This window comes from Etheostoma spectabile, chromosome 15 (genome assembly GCF_008692095.1).
Source record: "Etheostoma spectabile isolate EspeVRDwgs_2016 chromosome 15, UIUC_Espe_1.0, whole genome shotgun sequence".
In the NCBI taxonomy this organism is placed as follows: domain Eukaryota; kingdom Metazoa; phylum Chordata; class Actinopteri; order Perciformes; family Percidae; genus Etheostoma; species Etheostoma spectabile.
The window spans coordinates 24,338,938-24,363,912 of record NC_045747.1 but is presented as its reverse complement, the minus strand read 5'-3'; the positions used below and the strand labels follow the sequence as shown (position 1 = coordinate 24,363,912).

General features: G+C 44.1%; 2 protein-coding genes and 1 long non-coding RNA gene across 4 annotated transcripts; 1 reads left to right on the top strand and 2 right to left on the bottom strand.

Moving 5' to 3' along the window:
- Positions 1–1,578: 1,578 nt before the first annotated feature.
- On the top strand, positions 1,579–7,415 carry trir (telomerase RNA component interacting RNase). Of its 2 annotated transcripts, none has more exons than XM_032537326.1 (3): positions 1,579–2,448; positions 2,802–2,873; positions 6,907–7,415. In XM_032537326.1, the coding sequence occupies exons 1-3, from the start codon at positions 2,098–2,100 to the stop codon at positions 7,012–7,014; spliced, it is 531 nt and encodes a 176-aa protein (XP_032393217.1). In that variant the 5' UTR covers positions 1,579–2,097; the 3' UTR covers positions 7,015–7,415. The 2 variants fall into 2 exon arrangements, with proteins under 2 accessions (XP_032393217.1, XP_032393218.1); XM_032537327.1 differs by having other exon boundaries at positions 1,583–2,430.
- Positions 7,416–8,248: 833 nt separating this feature from the next.
- On the bottom strand, positions 8,249–24,723 carry LOC116702829 (ubinuclein-2-like). The gene is given in 16 exon segments (XM_032537312.1): positions 8,249–8,811; positions 9,081–9,149; positions 9,807–10,014; positions 11,361–12,656; positions 13,313–13,355; positions 13,459–13,500; positions 15,588–15,731; positions 16,571–16,681; positions 16,816–16,922; positions 18,759–18,888; positions 19,181–19,241; positions 19,244–19,250; positions 19,802–20,405; positions 21,728–21,834; positions 21,955–22,089; positions 24,637–24,723. Coding segments are annotated over 16 exon segments (3,138 nt in total). The 5' UTR covers positions 24,664–24,723; the 3' UTR covers positions 8,249–8,764.
- LOC116702847 (uncharacterized) lies at positions 22,512–23,831 on the bottom strand. The gene is made up of 3 exons (XR_004335269.1): positions 23,740–23,831; positions 22,738–22,764; positions 22,512–22,582 (listed from the first exon to the last, which is right to left on the bottom strand). It is a non-coding gene; the product is annotated as an uncharacterized LOC116702847 (long non-coding RNA).
- Positions 24,724–24,975: the final 252 nt, after the last annotated feature.

The window sequence follows — 24,975 nt, the reverse complement described above, 5'->3', positions numbered from 1 at the left end:
CTCTGATTAAAACAAGACTCGTCCAGGAGGTTTTATCCCCGGGGATAACTGCTAACGTAAGTATAATTTGATATAAATTAGTTTTTTGATATTTTTTACCATGAATTCCAAGAACGAGTGTAAAACCTGTTTTTAAACCACCCCATGGTTTTTAAAAAGCACTAAGAGTTGGGAAAAAATGACAAATAAATCAGAAAAAGCGATTTTAAAAAAACATCGGAAAAGCACCAAAAAAAAATGTTCATTTTCAATTTTGACCTAGAAGAACAAGTTCATGGTTAACGGGAAGACAACACCAGGGTTAAAGAAACAAAACCATTGCTCTAACAAATATATGAGTTTGACTTCCGGCACAGCAGGGGGCACCCAAAGGGGGGGCGCTCATAGAGAGCACCTAAAGGGGGCGCCACAACACCCCCAACGCGACGTCATCAGTGTTGCCAAGTCCGCTTATTATAAACGACTTTGGGCTTGTTTTTCTGTAATGTCGCTTACAAATATTTGTAGGATCATGTTTTTTTTGGGCTTGTTCCTAAAGTGTAGTTCCTTATTTGGGCTTGTTTCTAAAGTGTAGTTCCTTATTTGGGCTTGTTCCTAAAGTGTAGTTCCTTATTTGGGCTTGTTGTTAAAGTGTAGTTCCTTATTTGGGCTTGTTGTTAAAGTGTAGTTCCTTATTTGGGCTTGTTCCTAAAGTGTAGTTGCTTATTTGGGCTTGTTCCTAAAGTGTAGTTCCTTATTTGGGCTTGTTGTTAAAGTGTAGTTCCTTATTTGGGCTTGTTCCTAAAGTGTAGTTGCTTATTTGGGCTTGTTGCTAAAGTGTAGTTCCTTATTTGGGCTTGTTCCTAAAGTGTAGTTCCTTATTTGGGCTTGTTCCTAAAGTGTAGTTCCTTATTTGGGCTTGTTTCTAAAGTGTAGTTCCTTATTTGGGCTTGTTCCTAAAGTGTAGTTCCTTATTTGGGCTGTTGTCTAAAGTGTAGTTCCTTATTTGGGCTTGTTTCTAAAGTGTAGTTCCTTATTTGGGCTTGTTCCTAAAGTGTAGTTGCTTATTTGGGCTTGTTCCCAGCTCCATAATAAGTTGTCAAGCAGGTATCTTGTTTTATTTAAAGGTAGGAGTTTGTTCCCTTCCCCATACACACTGAAGACAGCAGAGTTATGTCCCGCCCACTTCCTGCTTCTAATTGGCTCTGACCCAGAAGGCAACGAGTACTGGCCAATCAGAGGCAGAGCAGGGCAGTCTGTTGTTTTTCTGGTTAGGAAAATGCACTAATAGCGACTGATGGTGACTGGTCTGTAGGAGAGTTTTTGGAGGAATAAATGCCCGGGATAAAGTGGGTGAAATACGGGAAGAAGTATAACAAAATCTGGGAGAAAGAGAAAGGAGTAAAAGAATGGATTCAACCGGTTGTGGGGAATAACTCAAAATCACTGAAAAAGTGTATATTCAAAATACCATCAGTTTTCTAAATAACGTTAAAAGGTGTTTTAACACCCTCCTTTGGTCATTTAGAAAAAGTCGCTTGTTTTGGGCTTGTTTCCACAAGGCCTGGTTGCGTGTTTGTCTCGCGAGATCTGGCGACACTGAACGCGACGTCACTAAGAGAAATTCAACATGGCCGACAGCCAGTCAGTGCTAGCTGGCGAAAGTTAGCGAAACGCTTTGGGAAAAAAAATCTGCAAACCTCTTAGTCTTTGCTGCAGGTATTTGAACTTTGTTGTGTGCTTTAACTGTAGCATCATATCTGGGAACACCCCACGCAGTAAATGGAGGTTTAAGTTGAGTTCGTTTGTGAGTAAAAGGCCTCACTAAACCGGACGTTAGCCGCAGTGCTAGCTAGCCACGTTAGCAGACCAGCGCCTGCTTTTGTTTTTGTTGGGTTAGCTAACATTATGCGCTAGAAGTCTGGCGTTTGTTTTATTCTGAACTGGACTATAGCTTTCTTAAGGGGCTATTCCTGCGGAGGTTTTGGTTTTCTATCGGGGGTGGAGTCCTGCCCGTGTTATTACTCGATGCTAGCGTCGCAACAAAGCCATAATATTTATCATAACACGGACACATAATCGCTGGACTGTACTTGTGTTTGGGAACATTACGGGAACATGGATTCAAAGCGCTCACATGGAAAGCCCCAAACAACCAGACACGGTGGAGGTGGTGGAGGTGGTGGGGGCAGTAGCAGCAGCGACTCCAGCTGCGGCAGCCCCGCGTCCCCCTCCCGCAGCAGCCCCGCACCGACCAGGGCCCCGGGGCCCGGGGGGAACGCGTTCGCCAACGACGGCAGCTTCATGGAGATGTTCAAGAAGAAGATGGAGGAGGAGGAGGAGAAGAAGAGGAAAAGGGAGACGCTGCAAACGGGTGGAGAGCAGAGAAGAGCCACCCCCGAGCAGGGACAGACACCCGAGGACAAGAAGCCCCCTCCCGTGACGAGCTTTGTAAGGGGTTTGGCAGTTGTAAGATGAGATCTATAAGATTGATTAAAACTAGCAAAGATGAGATGGCAGTAATTAAAACACACATTGACAGTCTTACTGTTAACTGACACTTTCAGTTATTACGTCCTAAAATAAGGGCCAATACTTCAGTATCAAGTCCCTGTATTTACAATATTTTATGCACACATTATGGCAATATGTGTTATTTGTAGAGCAGTGAAGTCAAGGGGATGCGCCCCACTGATGATGGTGTCGCCGGTGGTGCGACAAGAGACTAAATGTAGACCTTCTGCTCTGGTGTAGTCTCCTTCATTGACAGTCCACGTGCAGGGGCTCCTATAACGGTGTCAGTCTTCTATCCCCTAACCCAGGTGGGGAAGCGCAGAGGTGGTGTGTTCCTAAAGACCGGCATGGTTGCGAAGAAGCAGAAAGACGACTCAGAAGTAAGTGTGGTTAGCAGGGGGGACGTTCATTCATCATCACCATATTTACCATGGCCATGTCTCGCCATGAACACTTAAACCTGTCAAAAAAACTCAACTGAAATCCAAACGATTATAGAAGTTACCTCACGTTAACGTTTTCTTCTTCATTGGTGTCTGTGGCGAGGAAAAGGCTCAACCCTTGTGTTGTCTTACTGTCAAAGTTGAACATCAACACTTTGGAACGCTTTTTATTAATGTTTCTAACTTTGCTTATGTTTTTGTCGCTTTTTTTTTCAACACTTTTGACGCTTTTTCTCAACTTTAGTCACTTTTTTTTTGACATTTTCAGCACTACGTAACACTAACTTATTAACTTCAGTTTTACAGTTATTTTTGGAACTTATGGTCAAACATCATTTACAGGAAATGATATCTAATGTTTGAGTTAAAAAAAGCAGAAATTAGGAATTATTTAGACTAAAATTAAAGGAATGGATGCTGATGGATGATCACAGACTGGAATATGTCAACTTTTACTCAACACTATTTCACAACCACTTCTTTAAAATTGAATGAGACGCCCCAAAATTAATGAAAGTAGAGATTTGTACTGCCAAAGAGCGATATGTGGAATCAATCATGTTATTTTGAGTAATTAAAAAGAACATTGATATAGGAAAACGGGTCGATTTGACCCGAGGACAACATGAGGGTTAACGTGGTTTAATGGAGCTAAACAATAATCAATGATTAACAAATTTCTCTCTCATATTGATCCCTATAACCAGTGAAAACTGGCAAAAAAATCTATCCCAACGTCGTGTTATTACGGACGTTGGCTGACATTAAGCGTGTCTGCTTCATTAAGGGATATTGGAAGGAAAAAGCCTAACGGGATTTAATGGACCTGAACAACGATTAATTATCACCATATTTCTCTCACATATTGCTCCTCATAACCAGTGAAAACTGTCAAAAGATCTAAGCCAAGGTCCTAGAATTTTTTTTGACAGTTTTCACTGGTTATGAGGAGCAATATGTGAGAGAAATATGGTGATAATTGATCGTTGTTTAGTTACATTAAACCACGTTAAGCTTTTTCCTTACCAGGCTCTGTGGAGCAGACACGCTTAATGTCAGCTGACGTCCATAATAATAGGACTTTGGGTCCAATTGTTGTTAATAATAATAATAATAATAATAGGACTTTGGGTCCAATTGTTGTTAATAATAATAATAATAATAATAATAATAATAATAGGACTTTGGGTCCAATTGTTGTTAATAATAATAATAATAATAATAATAATAGGACTTTGGGTCCAATTGTTGTTAATAATAATAATAATAATAATAATAATAGGACTTTGGGTCCAATTGTTGTTATAATAATAATAATAATAATAATAATAATAATAATAATAATAGGACTTTGGGTCCAGTTGTTGTTGTTAATAATAATAATAATAATAATAATAATAGGACTTTGGGTCCAATTGTTGTTGTTAATAATAATAATAATAATAATAATAGGACTTTGGGTCCAATTGTTGTAATAATAATAATAATAATAATAATAGGACTTTGGGTCCAATTGTTGTTAATAAATAATAATAGGACTTTGGTCCAATTGTTGTTGTTAATGATAATAATAATAATAATAATATAGGACTTTGGGTCCAATTGTTGTTAATATAATAATAATAATAATAATAGGACTTTGGGTCCATTGTTGTTAATATAATAATAAATAATAATAATAATAATAGAATTTGGTCCAATTTGTTATAAATAATAATAATAATAATAAGGACTTTGGGTCCAATTGTTGTTAATAATAATATAATAGGACTTTGGGTCCAATTGTGGTTAATAATAATAATAATAATAATAGGACTTTGGGTCCATTGTTGTTGTTAATAATAATAATTAATAATAATAATAGGACTTTGGGTCCGATTGTTGTTAATAAAAATAATAATATAATAATAATAGGACTTTGGGTCCAATTGTTTGTTAATAATAAATAATAATAATAATAGGACTTTGGGTCCAAGTTGTTGTTAATAATATAATAATAAATAATAGGATTTTGGGGCCATTGTTGTTATTAATAATAATAAATATAGGACTTTGGGTCCAATTGGTTGTGAAAAATAATTACTAATAATAATAAAATAATAATATAATAGGACTTTGGGTCCAATTGTTGTTAATAATAATATAATAATAATAATAATAGGACTTTGGTCCAATTGTTGTTAATAATAAACTAATATAAAATAAGGACTTGGGTCCATTGTTGTTGTATATAATAATAATAATAATAATACTATGGCCAATTGTTTGTTTTTAATAATAATAATAATAAAAGGACTTTGGGTCCAATTGTGTTAATAATAATAATAAAAGGTAATAATAATAATGGACTTTGGGTCCAATTGTTGTTTGTTATAATATAATAATAATAATAATAATAGGACTTTGGGTCCAGTTGTTTGTTAATAATAATAATATAATAATAATAATAGGACTTTGGGTCCAATTTGTTGTAAATAATAATAATATAAAAATAATAGGACTTTGGGTCCAATGTTGTTGTTAATAAATAATAATAATATATATAGGACTTTGGGTCCATTGTTGTTGTTAATAATAATTAATAATAATATAATAATAAGGACTTTGGGTCCCATTGTTGTTGAAATAATAATAAAAAATAATAATAATAATAAAAGGACTTGGGTCCAATTGTTTTTGTTAATATAAAATAATAATAATAATAATAGGGTTTGGGTCCAATTGTGTTAAAAAATAATAATAATAATAAAAGGACTTTGGTCCAATTTTGTTTGTAATAATAATAATAATAATAATAATAATAGGACTTTGGGGCCATTGTTGTTAATTAATAAATAATAATAGACTTTGGGTCCATTGTTGTTAATAATAAATAAAATAATAATAATAGGACTTTGGGTCCAATTGTTGTTGTTTATAATAATAAATAATCATAATAATATAATAATAAAGGACTTTGGTCCAATTGTTGTTATTATAATAATAATATAACTTTGGTCAATGTTGTTGTTAATAATATAATAATAATAGGACTTTGGTCCAGTTGGTTGTTGATGATAATAATATAATAAATAATAGGACTTTGGGTCCAGTTGGTTGTTGATGATGAATAATAATAATAATAATAATAATAGGATTTGGGTCCAGTTGTTGTTGTTGTTGTTGATGATAATTAATAATAATAATAGGACTTTGGTCCAATTGGTTGTTTAATAAATAATAATAATATAATAATAATCTTGGGTCCATTGTTGTTGTTGTTTGATATAATAATAATAATAGGACTTTGGGTCCAGTTGTTGTTGTTGTTGTTGATGATAATAATAATAATAATAATAGGACTTTGGGTCCGATAGTTTGACGGTTCGGATCTGGTAATGCTTGCAAATGCCAGAGGGGCCGGACCATTTAGTAAAAATGTGGGTTGGTTAGATTTATTTTTTTGAATATACAAATAAATTGTATTTACAGGTGCATAGGATGGGCTGTTATCACTTGCACAATTTCACTACGGTTATAATATATAATAATAATAATAATAATAAACAGTAAAAACATGAATAAATACAATGCCCATTGTGACACACACACACACACACACACAAAGACACATCTGTTCAGCACCTGTTGAAAAACAAAGGAAATAAAAATTAAAGTCTTGTTGCATTAAATAGTTTTCTAGTTTCTTGTTTTCTATTAAACATATATCAGATTTTTAAATAGCCAAATATTAGTATCAGTCTTAAAAATCCTTTTAGTGGTCGGGCATCTACAAACAACTCGATTAATTATAAGAGACAGATTAACCGACCAATGAAAACGACCACAAGTTGCCGCTCTGTACGTTTTGAATTCACCGTTAATCCTCTCCTCCTTCTTCTTCTGCTTCTTCTTCTTCTCCTTCTCTCTTCTTCTCCTTCTTCTTCTTCTTCTCTCTCCTCTTCTTCTTCTTCTCCTTCTTCTTCCGCAGGCTGAGCCGGGCAAGAGCGACGCTTGGTCAAAGTACATGGCCGAGGTAAAAAAGTACAAAGCCCACCAGTGTGGCGACGACGATAAGACCAGGCCGCTGGTCAAGTAGGTTTCCCAAAGCCGAGAACGTGAAGCGACGATGGTTTTTTTGGGGGGGGGGGGGGGGTGACCATCTGAGAGAAGCTCCGGGACGGCCGGCCAATCCCGACCTTCTCACACTGCCGGATCAAGTCACCCTTCACATCAAGTCTCTCACAAACTGCTTAGATTCACGGGCCTTTTCCTCCTCTGTTTTTTGTATTGTTTTTGTCTTGCTTTGTTATTTCGTTGGACTCCGGTAATCTTTAAAAGTCACAAGGTGTTTTCGTAAAACCTGCCGTTCCTTATTGATCATTATTAAATGTTTTCAAACTTGTCATGTCCGGGTTTAGTTAAGTTAGGTTTCATTAATGGTTGGGTTTGATTTAAAAAGCCAAATTTAAGGTGACAATTAAATCTCCACTGCCCATTGATGTGTGGTGTTGTGCTTCTGTTTTGTGCGATCCTGTTACCGTCGTTATCTGGGGCATCGGTTGGGTGTTTTGTCGCGGGGGGGGGGTTGTTTTCGACATACTATACCATGACTTTTTTCAACATTCTGTACTACACTGAGGTTTTTCGATGTACTATGCTATGACTTTTTTGACATATTGTATTACAATATTTTTTACTTTTTTCGACAAACTATACTGTGACTTTATTTTTTCAACAGACTACACTATGACTTTTTTTTAAAACTTTTTCCACATACTATACTGACTTTTTTTTAAACTTTTTTCGACACACTATACGATGACTTTTAACTTTTAACATACTATATTATGACTTTTTTTCGACAGACAATACTATGACTTTTTGTTACTTTTTTCAACATATTATACTATGACTTTTTACTTATTTCGACATACTATACGACTTTATTTTTATTTTTTCAACATACTATACTGTGATATTCTTTTTACTTTTTCCGACATGCTATACTATGACTTTTTTTTCGACATACTATATTGTCTTTTTTTCCTTTTTTGACATACTATATTTGTGTTAACAATAACTTATTTTTTTGTATTCTATACTATGACTTTTTTTTGATTTCAACATGCTATACGATTACTTTTTTTGGGGTCGAGTCGATACGCCTGCCTGATTCTCCAAACGGGCGACCGCCGTCTACTGCAGCTGACGCTCGGACAATGGAGAAGCAGTTCATACAACCACACGTCCCAAGATCCTAACGATCCCTTTCAGCCTCATGTCTTCAGAGGAAACATGGTTTTTAAATACTTGCATCAAAGGACTTTATTTTGAAGGGAAAGATTTTAATTAAAAGTTTGAGTTCTATACAGGAACAAACGAATTCAAGTACAATAAAAAGTGTACAGCTCTCATTGAAGAAGAAGAAAAAAGCTCATTCTATTCAGTTTACATTTCTTACAGGTATCAGTGATAATTACATTATGAAAGAAACAGCACCAAATGGACACACTGACCATGCACGCACACGCGCACACACGCACACACACACGTCCCTGTCCACAGTGATATAGGTCTATGTTGTAAACATCACCAAACTATATTCGTCATCATTATTTCATTACCAATTTTATGAAGAATAGTATTTAAAAGTTATGAAATCCTTTAAAAAAGTTATATTCAACTGCGGTATTCATGAAAACTTGAGCTGATCCTTTTGTTCAGATCAAGTGTAACCCAGTCCTCCTTTCAGACCGCTGCTACGAGTGGTCTGTCCATGATTTGTCCGGACACAAGGTCATTTCATTGGACAGCGTCCCCCCCCGGGCATTGGGAGTCCAGCTGCATCATAGAGTCTTCCTCTTAGCGTCTCCTGCCTGGCTTTGACTGACATCTGGACACGGAATAAGGATAGCAGTTTGAAATGTCAGTGAAAGATAAAAGAAAAAACTTCAACCGTGATTTGACAACACATAAAATGAGTACATAAAAAAAAAAAGCATGCTGCCACAACAGACAAGCAGGGAACAGAACAACCCGAGACCAAAAACACATTGACAGAGAAAAGGAAGGGTGGGGAGGAATGGTAAAAAAAATGAGCAAGCTAGGATGGGAAGAGTAAGATTGGGGGGGGGGGGGGGGGAGGGTGAGAGCAGATTTTACCTGGGAAAGCGAGCTGGCAAGTGAGGAGGCAGAGCACTGGATGACCCTGATGGAGACTCTTATACAGATCTGAGGAGACAGGACCGGAAAACAAGAAACTGGGAGGTAGGAGAGATGAACGCAAAACAGGGAGGAGAGGAAGGGAGAGCAGGGGATGGCATAGAGTGGAGGAGTGGTAGTGACAGCCAATCACAGGGAGGGGACGGAGACAGGAGATTGAGGACAGGTGGGGGGGGGGGGGGGGGGGGGGGGGGGGAAGAAACAAATGCAGCATTGGCATCGTTTTGGTATAAGTGCGGAGGGGGAGGGGGGGCAATTAAGGAAAGGGGAAATGAAGCACACAAATTGGAATAATGTCAAACGAAGTTAAAAAAAAAAATCACAAGCTTACATCTGACACACAATATGGGGATAAAACACATGATGTCATCACACACACACACACACACACACACACACACACACACACACACACACACCACACACCACACCACACACACACACACACCACACACACACACACACACACACACACACACACACACACACCCACACACACAGGAAAAAACAAAGACAACAGCAAGGCAATCTGCCTAATGTGTAAAAGAATATGTATATGTCACTTAAACTAATATTAGATTATATTTAGCACCCGACACCAGTTCTGAGTGTGTGTGTGTGTTGTGCGGTGTGGGGAGTGTGTCCGTGTCTGTGTGCGTCACTCACTCTGCGTCAGGGTGGAGAACGCCGCGTTGCTATTGGCTGCCGAGCCGCCGGCTGCCGTGCTGGAGCCGGCCGTGCCGAGCGGGGGCAGGTTCAGCAGCGGGGGGAACTGGAAGGGCAGGGACACGGGCACCAGGCCCCCCAGCATCCCGAACCCCAGGGGAAGAGGCGAGGCTGAGCCCAGCAGGCCCCCGCCGCCCGCCGTGGAGACCTGGGCAGAACACAGGAACCAGGATCAGAGCTCATTCATTGGTCACGCATCTCAACCCTTTCTCATTTTTTTTTTTTTTTTGTCTCTGACCAATGTCTCGTTTTGTCCCCAACTCAAAGAGATTCAGTTTACTGTCACAGAAGAGAGAAGAGACTAGAAAATGTTCCCATTTAACAAGCGGGAATCAGACAGTTTGGTCAGGATTTTCCAACTCGTTCCCATAGTTACAGTTCATCCAAATCCCAGTACAACGTTCCTACTCAGCAGTACTCCGATATTCCCTAAACTACAAGCAGCACAATACCACAATGTGAAACTACAGGGACTGATTATCAGCGCGTTTTAGAAGTCCCAAGGTCCAGGTATAAACGAGAAACTTTTGCATTTGCTGCCCCGAGACTCATTATTACAGATGTGGCTCTTTTTAGGACCAAACTCAAAATGTATGTGTTGAGTCTGGCTTTTAATACGTAGCAGAGGTGTGACAACTTCATTCTCCTGTTTCTTTGTAACCTGTTCTGTTTTCTATGTTCACTCTTTCTATTGTATAACATGCGTTTTTACTCTTGGTTTCTGATGTGAAGCACTTTGGATAACAGCTGGATGCTGTAAAGTGCTATTTAAATACATTCTGATTGATTGATTGATTGATTAGGGCAAAAGTAGAGAGGAACAACCCGAGTATAAAGGATAAAGCCGCTCTCTGTGTGTCGAGCAGTTAACAAAATCCTCTTCGGTAAATAACAATAACTTCGAGCTAGTGGCATGTTTTAAAGAAAATTTGGATTGTGCATCAAGGCCGGCCTGCATGGTTTTATTGGAGAACGATTGTACAGATTTAAAAAGAATATGCTGAGGGTGTTTCCTCTCTAACTGGGACCTTTTGGGACCGGTTGGTGGGATTGCTGCAGACGAAGTACACATGGAGATACACTGGTAAGAGATAATGAGGTTTAACCATGTATCAGCTGATTTAAATATCTCACATTACTATATTGTGTGAACAGTTAATTTCATTTAATATTGGATGTAGGTTTTCTTTTGCTGGGATGCGAATTTTCAACCAAAAACAACTTCCTTCCTGAGACTATTCAGCGCCACCCAAGGAGATTGTGATTGGTTTAAAGAAACGCAAACAACCCAGAGTGTTTTTCTCCTATACCAGAATGCATCTGTGGTGTAGCCAGACCTTCCTCCGCAGCGCTGTGGAGATAGATCTGGCAATGGGAGACTAGGGCAAGAGTAGGGAACGATCCCGTAACTACAGAGCCTGTGAAGTGTGCTTAAACGTGTGTGTTTCATTAGGACAAAAGGACGCGGGTTAGTAATCTACCGACAGTACAAACCTGTGGCAACTGAGGAGAGACAGATGACGATAGGACAGACGCAACTGGCTTGGCCCCCTGAGATGTCCCGCCCCCCGTCCTCTGACGCTGGCCTGCGTTGGCGGAGGATATCGTGGGGGAGGCACTGGATCCTGAATGCTTGCTTATGGATATGGTGTTAATAAGGCTAGTGTTGGTGGTGCTGTTGTTGCTGTTGGGAGTCTTCTGGCTGCCTGACAGGGTGTAGCTGCCCTGCCCCGGCTTGGTCGCTCCTCCTTGGGCACCTGAGAACGGCAGGCGGAAGCCTGCTGGGCTTTTGGGAGAGTACTGGTGGAGTAGGGGGGTTGCCTGAGACCGGGGGCTTTGGGAGACGGAGGGGGAGGCCGCGGTGGTGGTGATCACAGCGGGGTTCAGGGGCCGGGACGTGAGTTTGACGATGGGCGGGATGCTGCTGTGGGTGGACTTGGTGAGCGTGGCATGCATGGGGGTGATGAAGTTAGACTGCGGCTGGGGCTGAACGCCGGCGTGCGTCTGAGAGAGGGGGGAGGGCGAGGCTTTGCTCTGCGGAGTGTGGGGCGGGCGCGGCGTCTGGAAGGTTTTGGGGCTCATGTGTGGGGGGGAGATGAGGGCGTGTGGCCGAGACTGAGGCGACGACGTGATGATTATCGTGTCGCCGCTGTTGGATTTGTTATTGCTGCCTTTGAGGAGGCCGGACGAGGGCGCGGAGACCCCCGTCTTTGACCCGGGGGCCACGAGCGGAGACGCAGTGGGCGGTGGACGCTGTTTAGCCGGCGGCGGCGCCGAGGCCGGCATGTTGGCCTTGACCACGGCCAGAGTTCTCTGAGCGTTCAGCACCGAGTGTCTGTGCGCCTGCACGGCGCCCTTAACGACGCCCATCCCGTCCACCCTGACCGAGGGCAGAGGAGCGGCCATGACGCAGAGGGGCCGGGACAGAGGGGTGGAGGGGGACGAAGAGGTAGAGACGTAGTGAGGTGCGTTGGAGCCGGGGCTGCCGACAGAGTTGTGTTTCTGCTGCTGGATGAGCGGCGAGGCGTGGAGCGAAGACGGCTTGGACGCGGTCTTGGGTCCGTCCGGGGACGGGGGGCTGTTTCCTCCGTGCGCCAGGCCCTTGGCTGCGTTGCCGAGGATGGCCAGGGCCTTGGAGATGGAGTCCAGGGAGGGAGCGGTTAGGTCCTCGTCGAGGGAATCCAGACATATGGGCTCAGACGGCGACTGAGGCGGTCGCTTGGCAACCTGGGCAGCAGGGGGGGGGGTGGCGCCCGCTAAGGGAACGGACCGCTGAACCCACACCGCCTCCTGAAGAACAGAAAAACAACATTTACCCTAAATGTCTTTAACATTTCTATGTCATATTAAAGGATAGGTTCACATTACTAAAAACATTTCATATGTAGATTTAAAACTTTTAAGTTTAACCCTCCTGGTGTCTTCGGGTCAAATTGGACCCCCTTTCCAAAAGGTTTCTATATCAGAAATTTGGGTTTCTTTCAAACAAATTGTCCCAAAAATGTAACGCTCCTCACATGTTACATAAATAATCAGGTCACTACTTTCATTGAATTTGGGTGTTTTTGGAGAAAATAATTATTGATAAAAAGAGCGTCTGTGTGACAAATGTAAAAAAAAAGTGAAAAAAATGCCGAACAAAGTGAGAAAAATACCAAAAAATTGAAAGGTAAAAAAAAAAAAAGATTTGGGGGGGGGAAAAAAAAACACAAACATTTCAAAAGTCTCAGGAAAAGTCGACAAACATTAATTTTTTTTTACAAAAACCTCAGGGGGAAGACAGAGAAAAGGTGAACCGGTCCTTTAATGTGCAGTTCGACGGCAGCTTTTAAGTTTGTAAAGTTCGAGATCAGCGTTAGATGAATGTCGGCGATACGCGTAACAACAATACAGCTGCATCTTTATCAAAAAAACATTTTAGGGCCGATATAGAAGTTAATGCTCACCTTTGGCTTGGCCTTGGGAGTAGTGACCATCTTCCTCTTCGCTCTGGAGCAACAACAAAACAACAACAACAACACAAGCGAGTGAGAACAGGTTTGGCGAGAGTTAGATCTGAAGATATCGGTCAGTAAAAACACACGCGACTCACCGGATGTGACCATGAGCTACGGTGCTCTCTTTGAACAGCATCCTGGGAACAGAAACAAACACGTCGGAAACATCCAGAGACAGAGGTCTTGGGTTAAGGCAGTGCTTCTCAAATAGTGGGACGCGGTGCGATACCTGGGGGGGGCGGTGCGATACCTGGGGGGGCGCGGTGCGATACCTGGGGGGGCGGTGCGATACCTGGGGGGACGCGGTGCGATACCTGGGGGGGGCGCGGTGCGATACCTGGGGGGGCGCGGTGCGATACCTGGGGAACAGGCTTTTTTTTTTTGGGGCCCTACTAGTATAAAGTGTAATTGCGCATCCACTAGTTACTTCTGTCACGTTTGCGACAGAGCAACATTTTACGACTTACAAGACAACAGGTTTGCCTTGGTTAGCGGTGTTGAGTCAACAGAAAGCTCCGGCTGCGTCCTGTCTGTAGCCTCCGTCATTCGACGTAACAACCCCCGACATGAAAAAGTTTTTAACAGGGATGAAAAGAGAACCGGAGAGAGACCAAGATAATGAGACAAAAGTCACCGGAAAGCTAAGACGAGGAAATACGACAAAGCGTATTTAGCGCTTGGCTTCACTGTGACTACAGTTGGAGAAGAGGAAAGACCGGTGTGTGTGCTGTGTGTGTGGTGTGTGCTGTGTGTGTGTGGTGTGTGCTGTGTGTGTGCTGTGTGTGTGGTGTGTGTGCTGTGTGCTGTGTGTGCGGTGTGTGTGTGTGGTGTGTGTGCTGTGTGTGTGCTGTGTGTGTGTGGTGTGTGTGCGGTGTGTGTGCGGTGTGTGTGCTGTGTTTAAAAATGCTCGCAGCGGACAGCATGAAGCCAAATAAATTAGCGCGTCACTTAAATACGTTACACCCCAATCACGCCGATTAGCCGCTAGAGTTTTTTCAGCGAAAACGTGCTGAATATTGCCAAATGTTATGCAGAGATGGATAGTCACGGTGGGGAGGGGGGGGGGGGCGCGAATAGTTTTCTACAGAAAATAATTGAGAAGCACTGGGTTAAGGGGGTCAAGAAAAATGTAATTTGACATCATTTGGAACCATTTTTGATGAAGTTTTGATGCTCACATTGATTTAACATTCATTCGACTTTGGTGCTGCCTTTTAATGGAAAACCCTCAGATCAATACAAGAAAGATGGATGCAGATTGAATTAACTACTCAGCTTGTGAGAAAGAGCAAAAACCGCTCTGAAACTAAAACAATCTTAGCAAGCAGTCTTGTATAAAACAATGGCGACCCGTTGATGCCGTACAGACGCCGGGGATTAACAGAAACATAAATAAATAGGCAACGTAAAGTAATTCCGCACATTGTAATCAAAACAAAACACATACGATTGTGTACGACTACAGGTTATGTTTATTAAATGAATCCTAAAATATGTCGCAGACTGGAAATCGTTAGAATCAGCTAGAGGTAGCTAACGTCAACGTTACGTAGCTGCTAGCTAACGCTAACGCTAGCTAGAAGGGTCTGTGGTGACCGTCACTCCCCGATGTGAGCCGAGTGCGGATTTGAGCCGCGCATGCGTCACTTTGCGACAAGTAGCATACAAGATGCTAACGAGAGACTTCTGTAATGTCAACACAGTAAAAATGGACCTACTTAACCAAGTTGGTTCACTGCTAGCTTAGCTACAAGTTAGCATCAAACACAACAAAGGCTGTCAGTTGAATGGTGTTTTGAGCTAACGTTAGCAACCAAACAACCATAGATAGCTAAAACGTTTTTGAAATGATTCCCATCTTCTGTTATTGTTTTTAACGAAAAAAGTTGATCATTTCATGGATTTCACAAATTTCAGTGTGACACGTTATGCCGTGAAACGTTTAAATCTGAGCATGCGCGACTCACATCTGCACTCGCCTCACATCGGGCAGTGACAGCGACTTTGCCTGAAACGCTACCACGTGGTAAGTCGTGACTTGAAGTCGTAACTTACGGGCTAGAAACGGTGCCTGGAACGCAGCACAAGATGCTTATAGAGGGGAATGGAGTGGAGTAAAAGGAAAGGTTTCCGGAAACATACAGATACCTGTAAATTCCACATTAGTGCGGCAGTGAAGTACTCGTACGTCGTTACATTACAACACTGTGAGCGGGACACACACCTGGTCTGCATCCAGCCTTTGGGCCAAAGAGGTTTCACTTCCGCCTCCATGAAGGCTTTGAGGTATTCTTCCCGAGACAGCGCTCCCGAGTTCTCCAGCTCGTAGCAGCCCAGCTTCACCCGCACCAGGTTGCAGAGCAGTAACCTGGAAACACACACACACACACACACACACACACACACACACACACCACACACACACACACACACACACACACACACACACACACACACACACACACACACACCACACACACACACACACACACACACACACACACACACACACACACACACACACACACACACACACACACACACACACACACACACACACACACACACACACACACACACACACACACAAAATCAGAAATACTCCATCACAACAAGAAGAAAACTCATCAGCGGGGCGGTTAATTGTTAGTATTCTTTGAATAATGCATCCTAAATAAATAAACAAATGTTCTTCTTTAAAATACAGGGGGCATGGGTATAAACACCCAAAATTGTTAAATTCCCATAGAGGTAGATTTTTATTTTTAAAGGCTAGTTATTACATGGATCAGGATACTGTGCATCCTGATAAAGTTCCTTTGGCCTTTGATATTAAGATAGCCAGCCAGCCAGCCAGCCAGCCAGCCAGCCAGCCAGCCAACCAGCCAGCCAGCCAGCCAACCCCCCCCCGGTAAAAGCAAAAAAAGCAAAAGTGAAGAAGAGGGAGTGAGAGGGACCTACATGTGTATGTGGTGTACCCTGAAACCTTAAAAATAAAGTCATAATGTGACATCTGAAAAGATGTCATACAAACAGTTTCTGGATATCTACTTTGTTACTGAGTTGAATATCGCAGTTAGGCAGTCAGCTTTTCTTGATTTTTGTCTGGTTGGGTGGTGTCTATGTTGCAAATTAAAAGGTAAATGACAATAAATGACGTATATTTAATCGCACGTTAAATTAACCTCCGTTTCCCCGGAGACTGACCTGAGTTTGTCGTCCCAGACAAACTTCTTCCGGGGGCCCATCACCCTCCTCCCCGGCTTCTCCTCGTCATCGTCCTCCGACCCGTTCTTCTCCGCCTCCCCGGACTGCTGCCTGCGAACACACACACACACACACACACACACATGATCATATATTAAAGCACCTCATCGACGTGGATGGAAACATGTTGCCATGACGACTGCGCTGAACTGGAGGCCACGGCCGACTTGACGACGGTCCCTTACTTTGCCACTTTAGCGATGCAGTCCATGTTGTAGCGAGCGATCTGCTCCGGCATCACGCTGCACACGGCCAGCTTCAGCTTCAGCAGGGGGGTTCGAAGCCGGTCGTCCTGGGCAACGGGGATAAACACAGTCAGGAATCACACACACACACACACACACAAATGCAACACGGCACACACTCATATGCTAAATATAGAATCAGAAAACAGGCACACAGCCAGCAGACAAAGATACATGGAGTGTGTTTACATACACAATAATATTCCACTATTATTCTGAATAAGACCTTTTCCCAAATTTAGCATCTTCCAATTAAGACATGTTAGATTATGTAAGTATTATTCCGGTTTTAGAAGCATTCTTTGGACATGTATACAGCGCATTCAGAATATGCCTCTCAATCAGGGTTTTTGCAGCAGTTTGCGACAGTTTACGGCCCCTTGTCCGTTTACGGCTCACGGTCAGCTCTGTGCGTTGCTATGGTTGCTGGACACAACAACAGCTGACAGTTTGCACGGCTGCGGTAGAGATGCGAGGCCTAGAAGAGAAGCCCACATCTCTGGTCGGATGGAGAAACACGGCCACTTTTAACGTTATGAAAGACTTGGATGTCGGATAACAGGTTTTTGGAAGTGCCCCAACATCGCATTTCCCCAAACCGGTTTGTTCTCACACGGTCCAACAAGTCTGCCACGGTCCAACAAGTCTGCCACGGTCCAACAAGTCTGCCACGGTCCAACAAGTCTGCCACGGTTCAACAAGTCTGCCACGGTCCAACAAGTCTGCCACGGTCCAACAAGTCTGCCACGGTCCAACAAGTCTGCCAACAAGACTGCCACGGTCCAACAAGTCTGCCATGGTCCAACAAGTCTGCCATTTTTGCACCGCGTGGCCTGACAAGCCAGACCCACATCATACAGATGTTGGGTCTGGGAACTCCCCATTGGCTGGGCTCAATCCGAGGGGCGGGACAAACGGTTGTCTTTCAAATTCACTCTGCACGCAATAGGACAGCGCTACAACCAACCAGAGCAAAGCTGGCTGATCGATTCAACTTTACCCTCCGAACACATCTTCCTTTTTTAAGAATGACTTCAGATCTTTACTCCAAGTCTTCCAAAGTCGTGGCCAAAGATCGCTGTTCACCAGCAGCGGCCATCTTCTTTGTTTTTAAGTAGCAGGGAATTCACTCCGCCCTCATTACGTTAAGCCCGCCCACCGACTCTATACACAATGTGATTGGCCGGACCAGAATTAGTTTTTCCCAGCTCGCAAGCCAACGGAGAGTTACTAGACCGACCAAATGTAATTTGCTGCCACTAGGATGCGTCCAGATTTCTAGGCTAGTACACAGGAATATCAGTAGAATATTCACTTTTATTAGCCACGTAAACAGCTTAGTCTTAATATTGTCTTTTTTTAAGAATAATGGCAAAAACTGGAATATGATGTGCTTGCAAACACAGTTAATGACTTCTTTCAATTGCCAGCTCGTTGGCTTTTACTACTGCTTATGTCCTGTAAAATACTGGGAACGTAAGCACCTAGCTGGTAACAAGCATCACATCTAACACATTACATAAGAAAATCAAACCGAAAGTGGAAAATTATTCTCTGGCCACTTTACTACGAGTCCCCTGTGACTTTAGCCTCTCCAAAACTGATATCTGATATGTCTTATGGCAATAAGTGCAACATCTTCCTTAAAGTTAATGAGTATTTGTATTGATTAAACAGGTTTTCAATATTGACCAAAATAATGAAGGGTAAATATGACTTATTCCCTACTGCATATGTATCATGTTTTTAAACCTTTCCAAAAGTGATATCCTATGAGCCGACTGTCCTATTGTCCGTACTGTGGGATTTGTAGTGCGGCCTAGCTCTGACGTGGCACCATTTCTCCGTCCTTGTGTCTGAGAATAACATCGAATAACATCCCACTGTATGTTGAGGCTGAGCTTCTTCAGCCGTTTGAGCAGAGCTTCTTTATTGCAGGGCACAAAGACCTCCAGGTGGGAGTAGACCACTGAACGCACCTCTGCCGGCTGCTCCTGAACCTGCAACTCAATGCTGCCACACACACACACACACACACACACAAAACACCACACACACACACACACACAACACCACAACACACCACACACACACACACACACACACACACACACCACACACACACACACACCCCCACACACACACACACACACACACACACCACACACACACACACACACCACACACACACACACACACACACAACACACACACACACACACACACACAGTCAAGTCAGTCAGTCAGTCAGTCAGTCGAGTTTTTATTTTTATTTTTTTTTAAATCAAACCTGAACGGTACTCACTCCAGCAGGATGTTGTTCATGTCCAGTGTGAAGAACTTCTTCCTGCCTTCTGCATCAAACGACGGGACGCCTGTGTCAAGAGACAAGTGTCGGACGGGTTAGGCAACCTATCCGTTAATCCTGTTCCCATGTCTGAAGGAATGTGCGCAACAGTCACATTAGAACAAGAACATTTTGATTTGTATCATGAATACAGATATATGCTGCATTCATGATGCCGAAATAATTGGAAAAATTACAAGATTCACTTAATTTAAGATTCTCTCTGAGGTCAGAAGGGGCAAGGTTACCTCCCCTTTCTCTGCTTTGACCGCCCAGAGAATTTGCCCCCCCCCCCCTCCCATGAGAGAGAGACATCATGGCTTTCAAATGAGCAAAGTGGCAGTTGGTCAAGGCCACACCCCAGCCCTCCACCCTCCCCCCCCCCCCCCCCCCCTCCTCCTTAAAAGCTACAGACTCAGACATGGCTCATACTAAGGAAAGCTCATCGTGGGACTGGCTCTGGTGGTTGTAACTCTGCACCATGTTCTGACATCTCCAGAGACCCAACAGCTGATCAATGAATTGAAAAAAAACTACTTGCAGTCGTGATCTAACACAGTGGAATACCGAAGGCCGTACCGCTCTCAGGTCTTCGATGCGCTTTGTGAGCGGGGCTGGGAGTCCGCTGGGCAGTGGAGGGGGGGCTATCATGTTGCCCTGGGACGCTCGGCTGCCTCCCGCTTTGTGTCCCATCCCGAAGGCGCCGTTCTCTCCCTGGAGAGGACTGGAGGGCTGAGGAGAGTCCAGCATCCCGAAGTCCAGGTCACCCATCATGTCCTGCAGCATGTCGTTATTGGCCGAGCCCAGCAGTGACATCACAGCCGGGTCGGTGGCCAGGTCGGCCATGTTGCATTCGTTGCTGCCAGCAGCCTTGGACTGGGCGTTGAGGAGTGCGCTGTTGGCGTTGGGCATTTTGGCGGCGGGGCGTGGTAGACCGGCGGGGCGTGTTAGACCGGCGGGGCGAGGCAGACCGGCGGGGCGAGGCAGACCGGCGGGGCGAGGCAGACCGGCGGGGCGTGGCAGACCGGCGGGGCGCGGCAGACCGGCGCCAGCCAGGTTCTTCTTGCGCATCTCTTCCTTCTCCCGGGTGAAGCGGCGCAGCATGTTGGCCAGGTGGATGGAGTCCTTCATCAGCTTCTTCCTCTTTTTCTTCTCCGGCCGATGGACATTCAGCGCTGAAACTCTGCCGGAGCAGACGACACAACAAATAGAAAACCGTTTAATTAACTCGCACAGAGAACATGGACTGAGTTTAGGAATGAAGGCCTTCACACACACAAAGGTGTGTTGTTTTGTGTTGCATGCCACAGCCAGAAGACAAATTTAGTTTCAAAAGAAGCTGGCGGCAGCAGAGAAAACACCGCTGGCTAAAGTTTTTAAGCACGTCTGTCTCTAGCAATGACGACACAATGATTAGTGACAATCCTCTCCAACCAATCAGTAGTCATCATATTTTTACGTCATCTTTTGGTAAGTGGTAATTAAAAAATAAAAATAAAAATAAAAATAAAAAAAGGACCTGTTAGCAAATGCCAGGGACTTTTTGTAATGGACAATCAAAAAAGGCGAGTAGAGTCGAATCAAGTAGGTAGGACCAGGTTAATGGACCAGAGTCTGGTAGGACCAGGTTAATGGACCAGAGTCTGGTAGGACCAGGTTAATGGACCAGAGTCTGGTAGGACCAGGTTAATGGACCAGAGTCTGGTAGGACCAGGTTAATGGACCAGAGTCTGGTAGGACCAGGTTAATGGACCAGAGTCTGGTAGGACCAGGTTAATGGACCAGAGTCTGGTAGGACCAGGGTAATGGACCAGAGTCTGGTAGGACCAGGGTAATGGACCAGAGTCTGGTAGGAAGAGGGTAATGGACCAGAGTCTGGTAGGACCAGGTTAATGGACCAGAGTCTGGTAGGACCAGGTTAATGGACCAGAGTCTGGTAGGACCAGGGTAATGGACCAGAGTCTGGTAGGACCAGGTTAATGGACCAGAGTCTGGTAGGACCAGGTTAATGGACCAGAGTCTGGTAGGACCAGGGTAATGGACCAGAGTCTGGTAGGACCAGGTTAATGGACCAGAGTCTGGTAGGACCAAGGTAATGGACCAGAGTCTGGTAGGACCAGAGTAATGGACCAGAGTCTGGTAGGACCAGAGTAATGGACCAGAGTCTGGTAGGACCAAGGTAATGGACCAGAGTCTGGTAGGACCAGAGTAATGGACCAGAGTCTGGTAGGACCAGAGTAATGGACCAGAGTCTGGTAGGACCGGGCTAATGGACCAGAGTCTGGTAGGACCGGGCTAATGGACCAGAGTCTGGTAGGACCGGGCTAATGGACCAGAGTCTGGTAGGACCAGGTTAATGGACCAGAGTCTGGTAGGACCGGGCTAATGGACCAGAGTCTGGTAGGACCGGGCTAATGGACCAGAGTCTGGTAGGACCGGGCTAATGTATCGGCAGGAACAAACCAACCCTAAGAGGACACAGTGAAGACAAATTAAAACCCTCACCCGGTCTTTGGTACTCTGATCTTCCTGGGTTTCTTGTCCTCCAGAATTCCACCATCTTGCTTTTTTCGACGCTTCTTTATCACCCGTTCCTCGCCATCTTTCATCTTCTACCAAAAAAAAACAAAAAAACGTGACTTATTAAAATGATATGACAACATTCGGTTTCAGAAACCTAATATATTTCATTATTTATTGTGTGTAACAACTACAGAGAAGCAGGAACCTACCTTGAAGCGGTGGTCCTCGGCGCCGGCGCTGTCCCCCTCGGAGTCGGACGCCGGTCTGAACTGCAGGGTGCCCGTGTTGATGTAGAAGCCGCCGTGTTTCGTGGTGAGAGAGGCCGGCACCAGCTCGTCGTACTGCGGCCGGGAGAGAAGAAGAATTACCGTTAGTTTTCTCCTACCACGGGCTGTGGGGGTACCTTTTACCACGGTTTTTTAAAAAAAAAAAAAAAAAAAAATTGTTTTCCCCAAATTTTTTGACATGAGGGATTTCTTACTTAAAGGCTTTCCCGGGTCTCCCAAAAAAATTTAAAGTATGCTCAATGCTTTTGGGGGTTTTTTCCCCTTTCTTTTTTGGGTAATATCTTTTTTTTTTGCATGGTTTTAGGGGTTTAAAAAAGGAAAAAAACAAAAAGGTCCCCCCCACCCTCCCCCCAAAGGGAGTTCATCTCCAACAGAAAAAACATTTTTTTTTTTAAAAACTTCATTGAGGGCCAGCCCCCTTTCTCCGAGACAATGGCGTTTACTTTGTAACACACAAAAAATTTAAAGCTCGCCTAGTGTAGCTGGCACGCCCTTATATCTGCTTCTGACGGTAGTGTCCTTTCCTAGGTACTTTCAGGGCCCCCATACTCTGTTTGACTGGCTTTTGTAGTCCTTAAATAGGTATGTCAGGAACCCCCATATCTGCCCCCTATGGCTAGTAGTCCTTACCTAGGGTTTTTCCCGGACCCTCATACTCTGTTTAGGGTAGTAGTCCTTTTCCAGGTACGGTTTAGGGCCCCATACCTGCTTCTGACTGGTAGTAGTCCTTCCCTAGGTTTCTGTCAGGGCCTCATACCCGCTTTTTGATGGGTATTTGTCCTTCCCAGGTACGGGCCGGACCCCATAATCCCGCTCCTGAAAGGTAGTAGTCCTTTCCTAGGTATGTCAGGAACCCCCAATTTCCTGCTTTTGATGGTAGTGTCCTTACCTAGGTTTCTGTCAGGGCCCCCAAAAATCTGCTTTGAAGGGTAGTTGGCCTCCAGGTCGGGGGCAGGGTACGCCCTATTTGCTTCTGGGTGGCTAGTAGTTTCCCTTTCCTAGGGACGGGAAGGGGGCCCCCCCCTTGTTTCGGAAGGCTTTGTAGTTTACCTAGTATGTCAGGGGGCCCCATTCTTGCTTGCCCGGCTATTTGTCCTTACTAGGTACTGTCAGGCCCCATACTCTGTCCTGATTTGGGTATTTTGTTTACCTAGGTACTGGCAGGACCCCCATAATCTGCTTGACTGGAGAGTCCTACCTAGGTACTGTAGGACCCCCTAATTGCTTCGGGCTGGTAGTTTGTCCTTTTCCCAGGTCCCGTCAGGGCCTCAACTCCGGGTTTTGAATGGCTGTAGCCTTACCAGGGGGACTTCAGGGCCCCCCTACTCTGTTCTGAGGCTATTGTTCCCAGGTACTGTTAGGACCCATACTCTGTCCTTTACTGGCTAGTAGTCCTTTCCCCGGTAATTTCAGGGAAACCCCCTTTTCTGCTTCCCGGGTGGCTGTGCCTTAAACCCAGGTACTGTTTAGGGCCCTCAAACTGGTTTTTTGGTAGTAGTCCACCTAGGTACTGTCAGGGTCGCCCTCCTAATTCTTTGATGGCTAGTAGTCCACCCAGGTCTGTCAGGGCCCTCATAATTGCTTCTGACTGGCTGTAGTCCTACCTAGGGTAGTAGGGCCCCTTAATTTTGCTTCTGACGGGGTATAGTCCTTCCCTAGGTACGGTCGGGCCCCTAAACTCTCTTCGATTGGCTAGTAGCCCTTTACCTGGGTACTGTCAGGGTACGCCCTATATCTGCTTCTGACGGGCTAGAGTCCTTACCATACGGTCGGGCCCCCTACTGCTTCAGGCTAGTAGTCCTTACATTACGGTCGGGGGCCCTCTACTCTGTTCGACGGCTATTGCCCTTACCTAGGTACTGTCAGGACCCTCATACCTGCCCTGATGGCTATAGTCCTTCCCTGGGTACTGCAGGACCCTCATACCTTTCTGACTGGCTAGTATCTACCTAGGTCTGTGGGGGCCCCTCAAATCGTTTTGATGGCTTCCTTACCTAGGTATGCAGGGTACCCCCCTCATACTCTGCTTTCTAGGTAGTTCCCTTACTAGGTTTGTCGGCCCTCATACTGCTTTAAATGGCTGTAGCCTTACTAGGTACGTCAGGACCCTATACTTGCTTCTGACTGGCTAGTAGGCCTTCCTAGGTCGGCAGGACCTATACTCTGCTCCTACTGGCTGTACCCTTTCCCTAGGTATGCGGGACCCATACTTCTCTGAGGGTAGTAGCCCCTTACCTAGGAGTCGGGCCCCTATACTTGTTTCTGACTGGTAAGCCTTCCTAGGACTATCTCAAATTTCCCAAAAAAGATTGAAAGAATGAATGTCTCATTTGTTTAAATCAGAAAGCTAAACCCCACGGGTAAAAAGGGGCTGCAGCAAAGGTAGTACAACACAAAAATGGTGTTTTTTAAAAATTTAAAACCCTGTAAACGTTTTTGTATCTGTTTTCAATCTCTAAAAAACACTTTGGTTTAGTTTGGATTGTTACATTGGTGTGTTTGGGGAAAAAAAAAAGGGCTAAAACTGTGAGTGTAAACTTGATCAAAAAAAATAAAATAGATATGATTTTGGTGTTTTGGGGGAAAAAAGGGAATCCACCTTGAAATTGTTATGAAAGGGGCCCTTTTCATCGAACCATAGCCCCATGTCTAGAGTCCTGCTCCTGTCCTTTTTTCCTTCTTTGGGACACCCCTGCAAAAGGGGCGGGGGAAAAACCCAGAACTTTAAAAAAACCAACACACACACACACACACACACCACAAACCCACCACACACACACACCACACACAAAAACACAATAAAAAAACATACTAGACCAATCTTTAGAGTAAAATTCCTATTTTTTCCAAAATTCTTGGGCCCCCTTCTACCTCCCTCGCCCCGGTGTCGCGCAAAGGGGTGTTTGGGGGGGGGGGGGGCGAAGGGCCTTTTGGGGCGGGGGA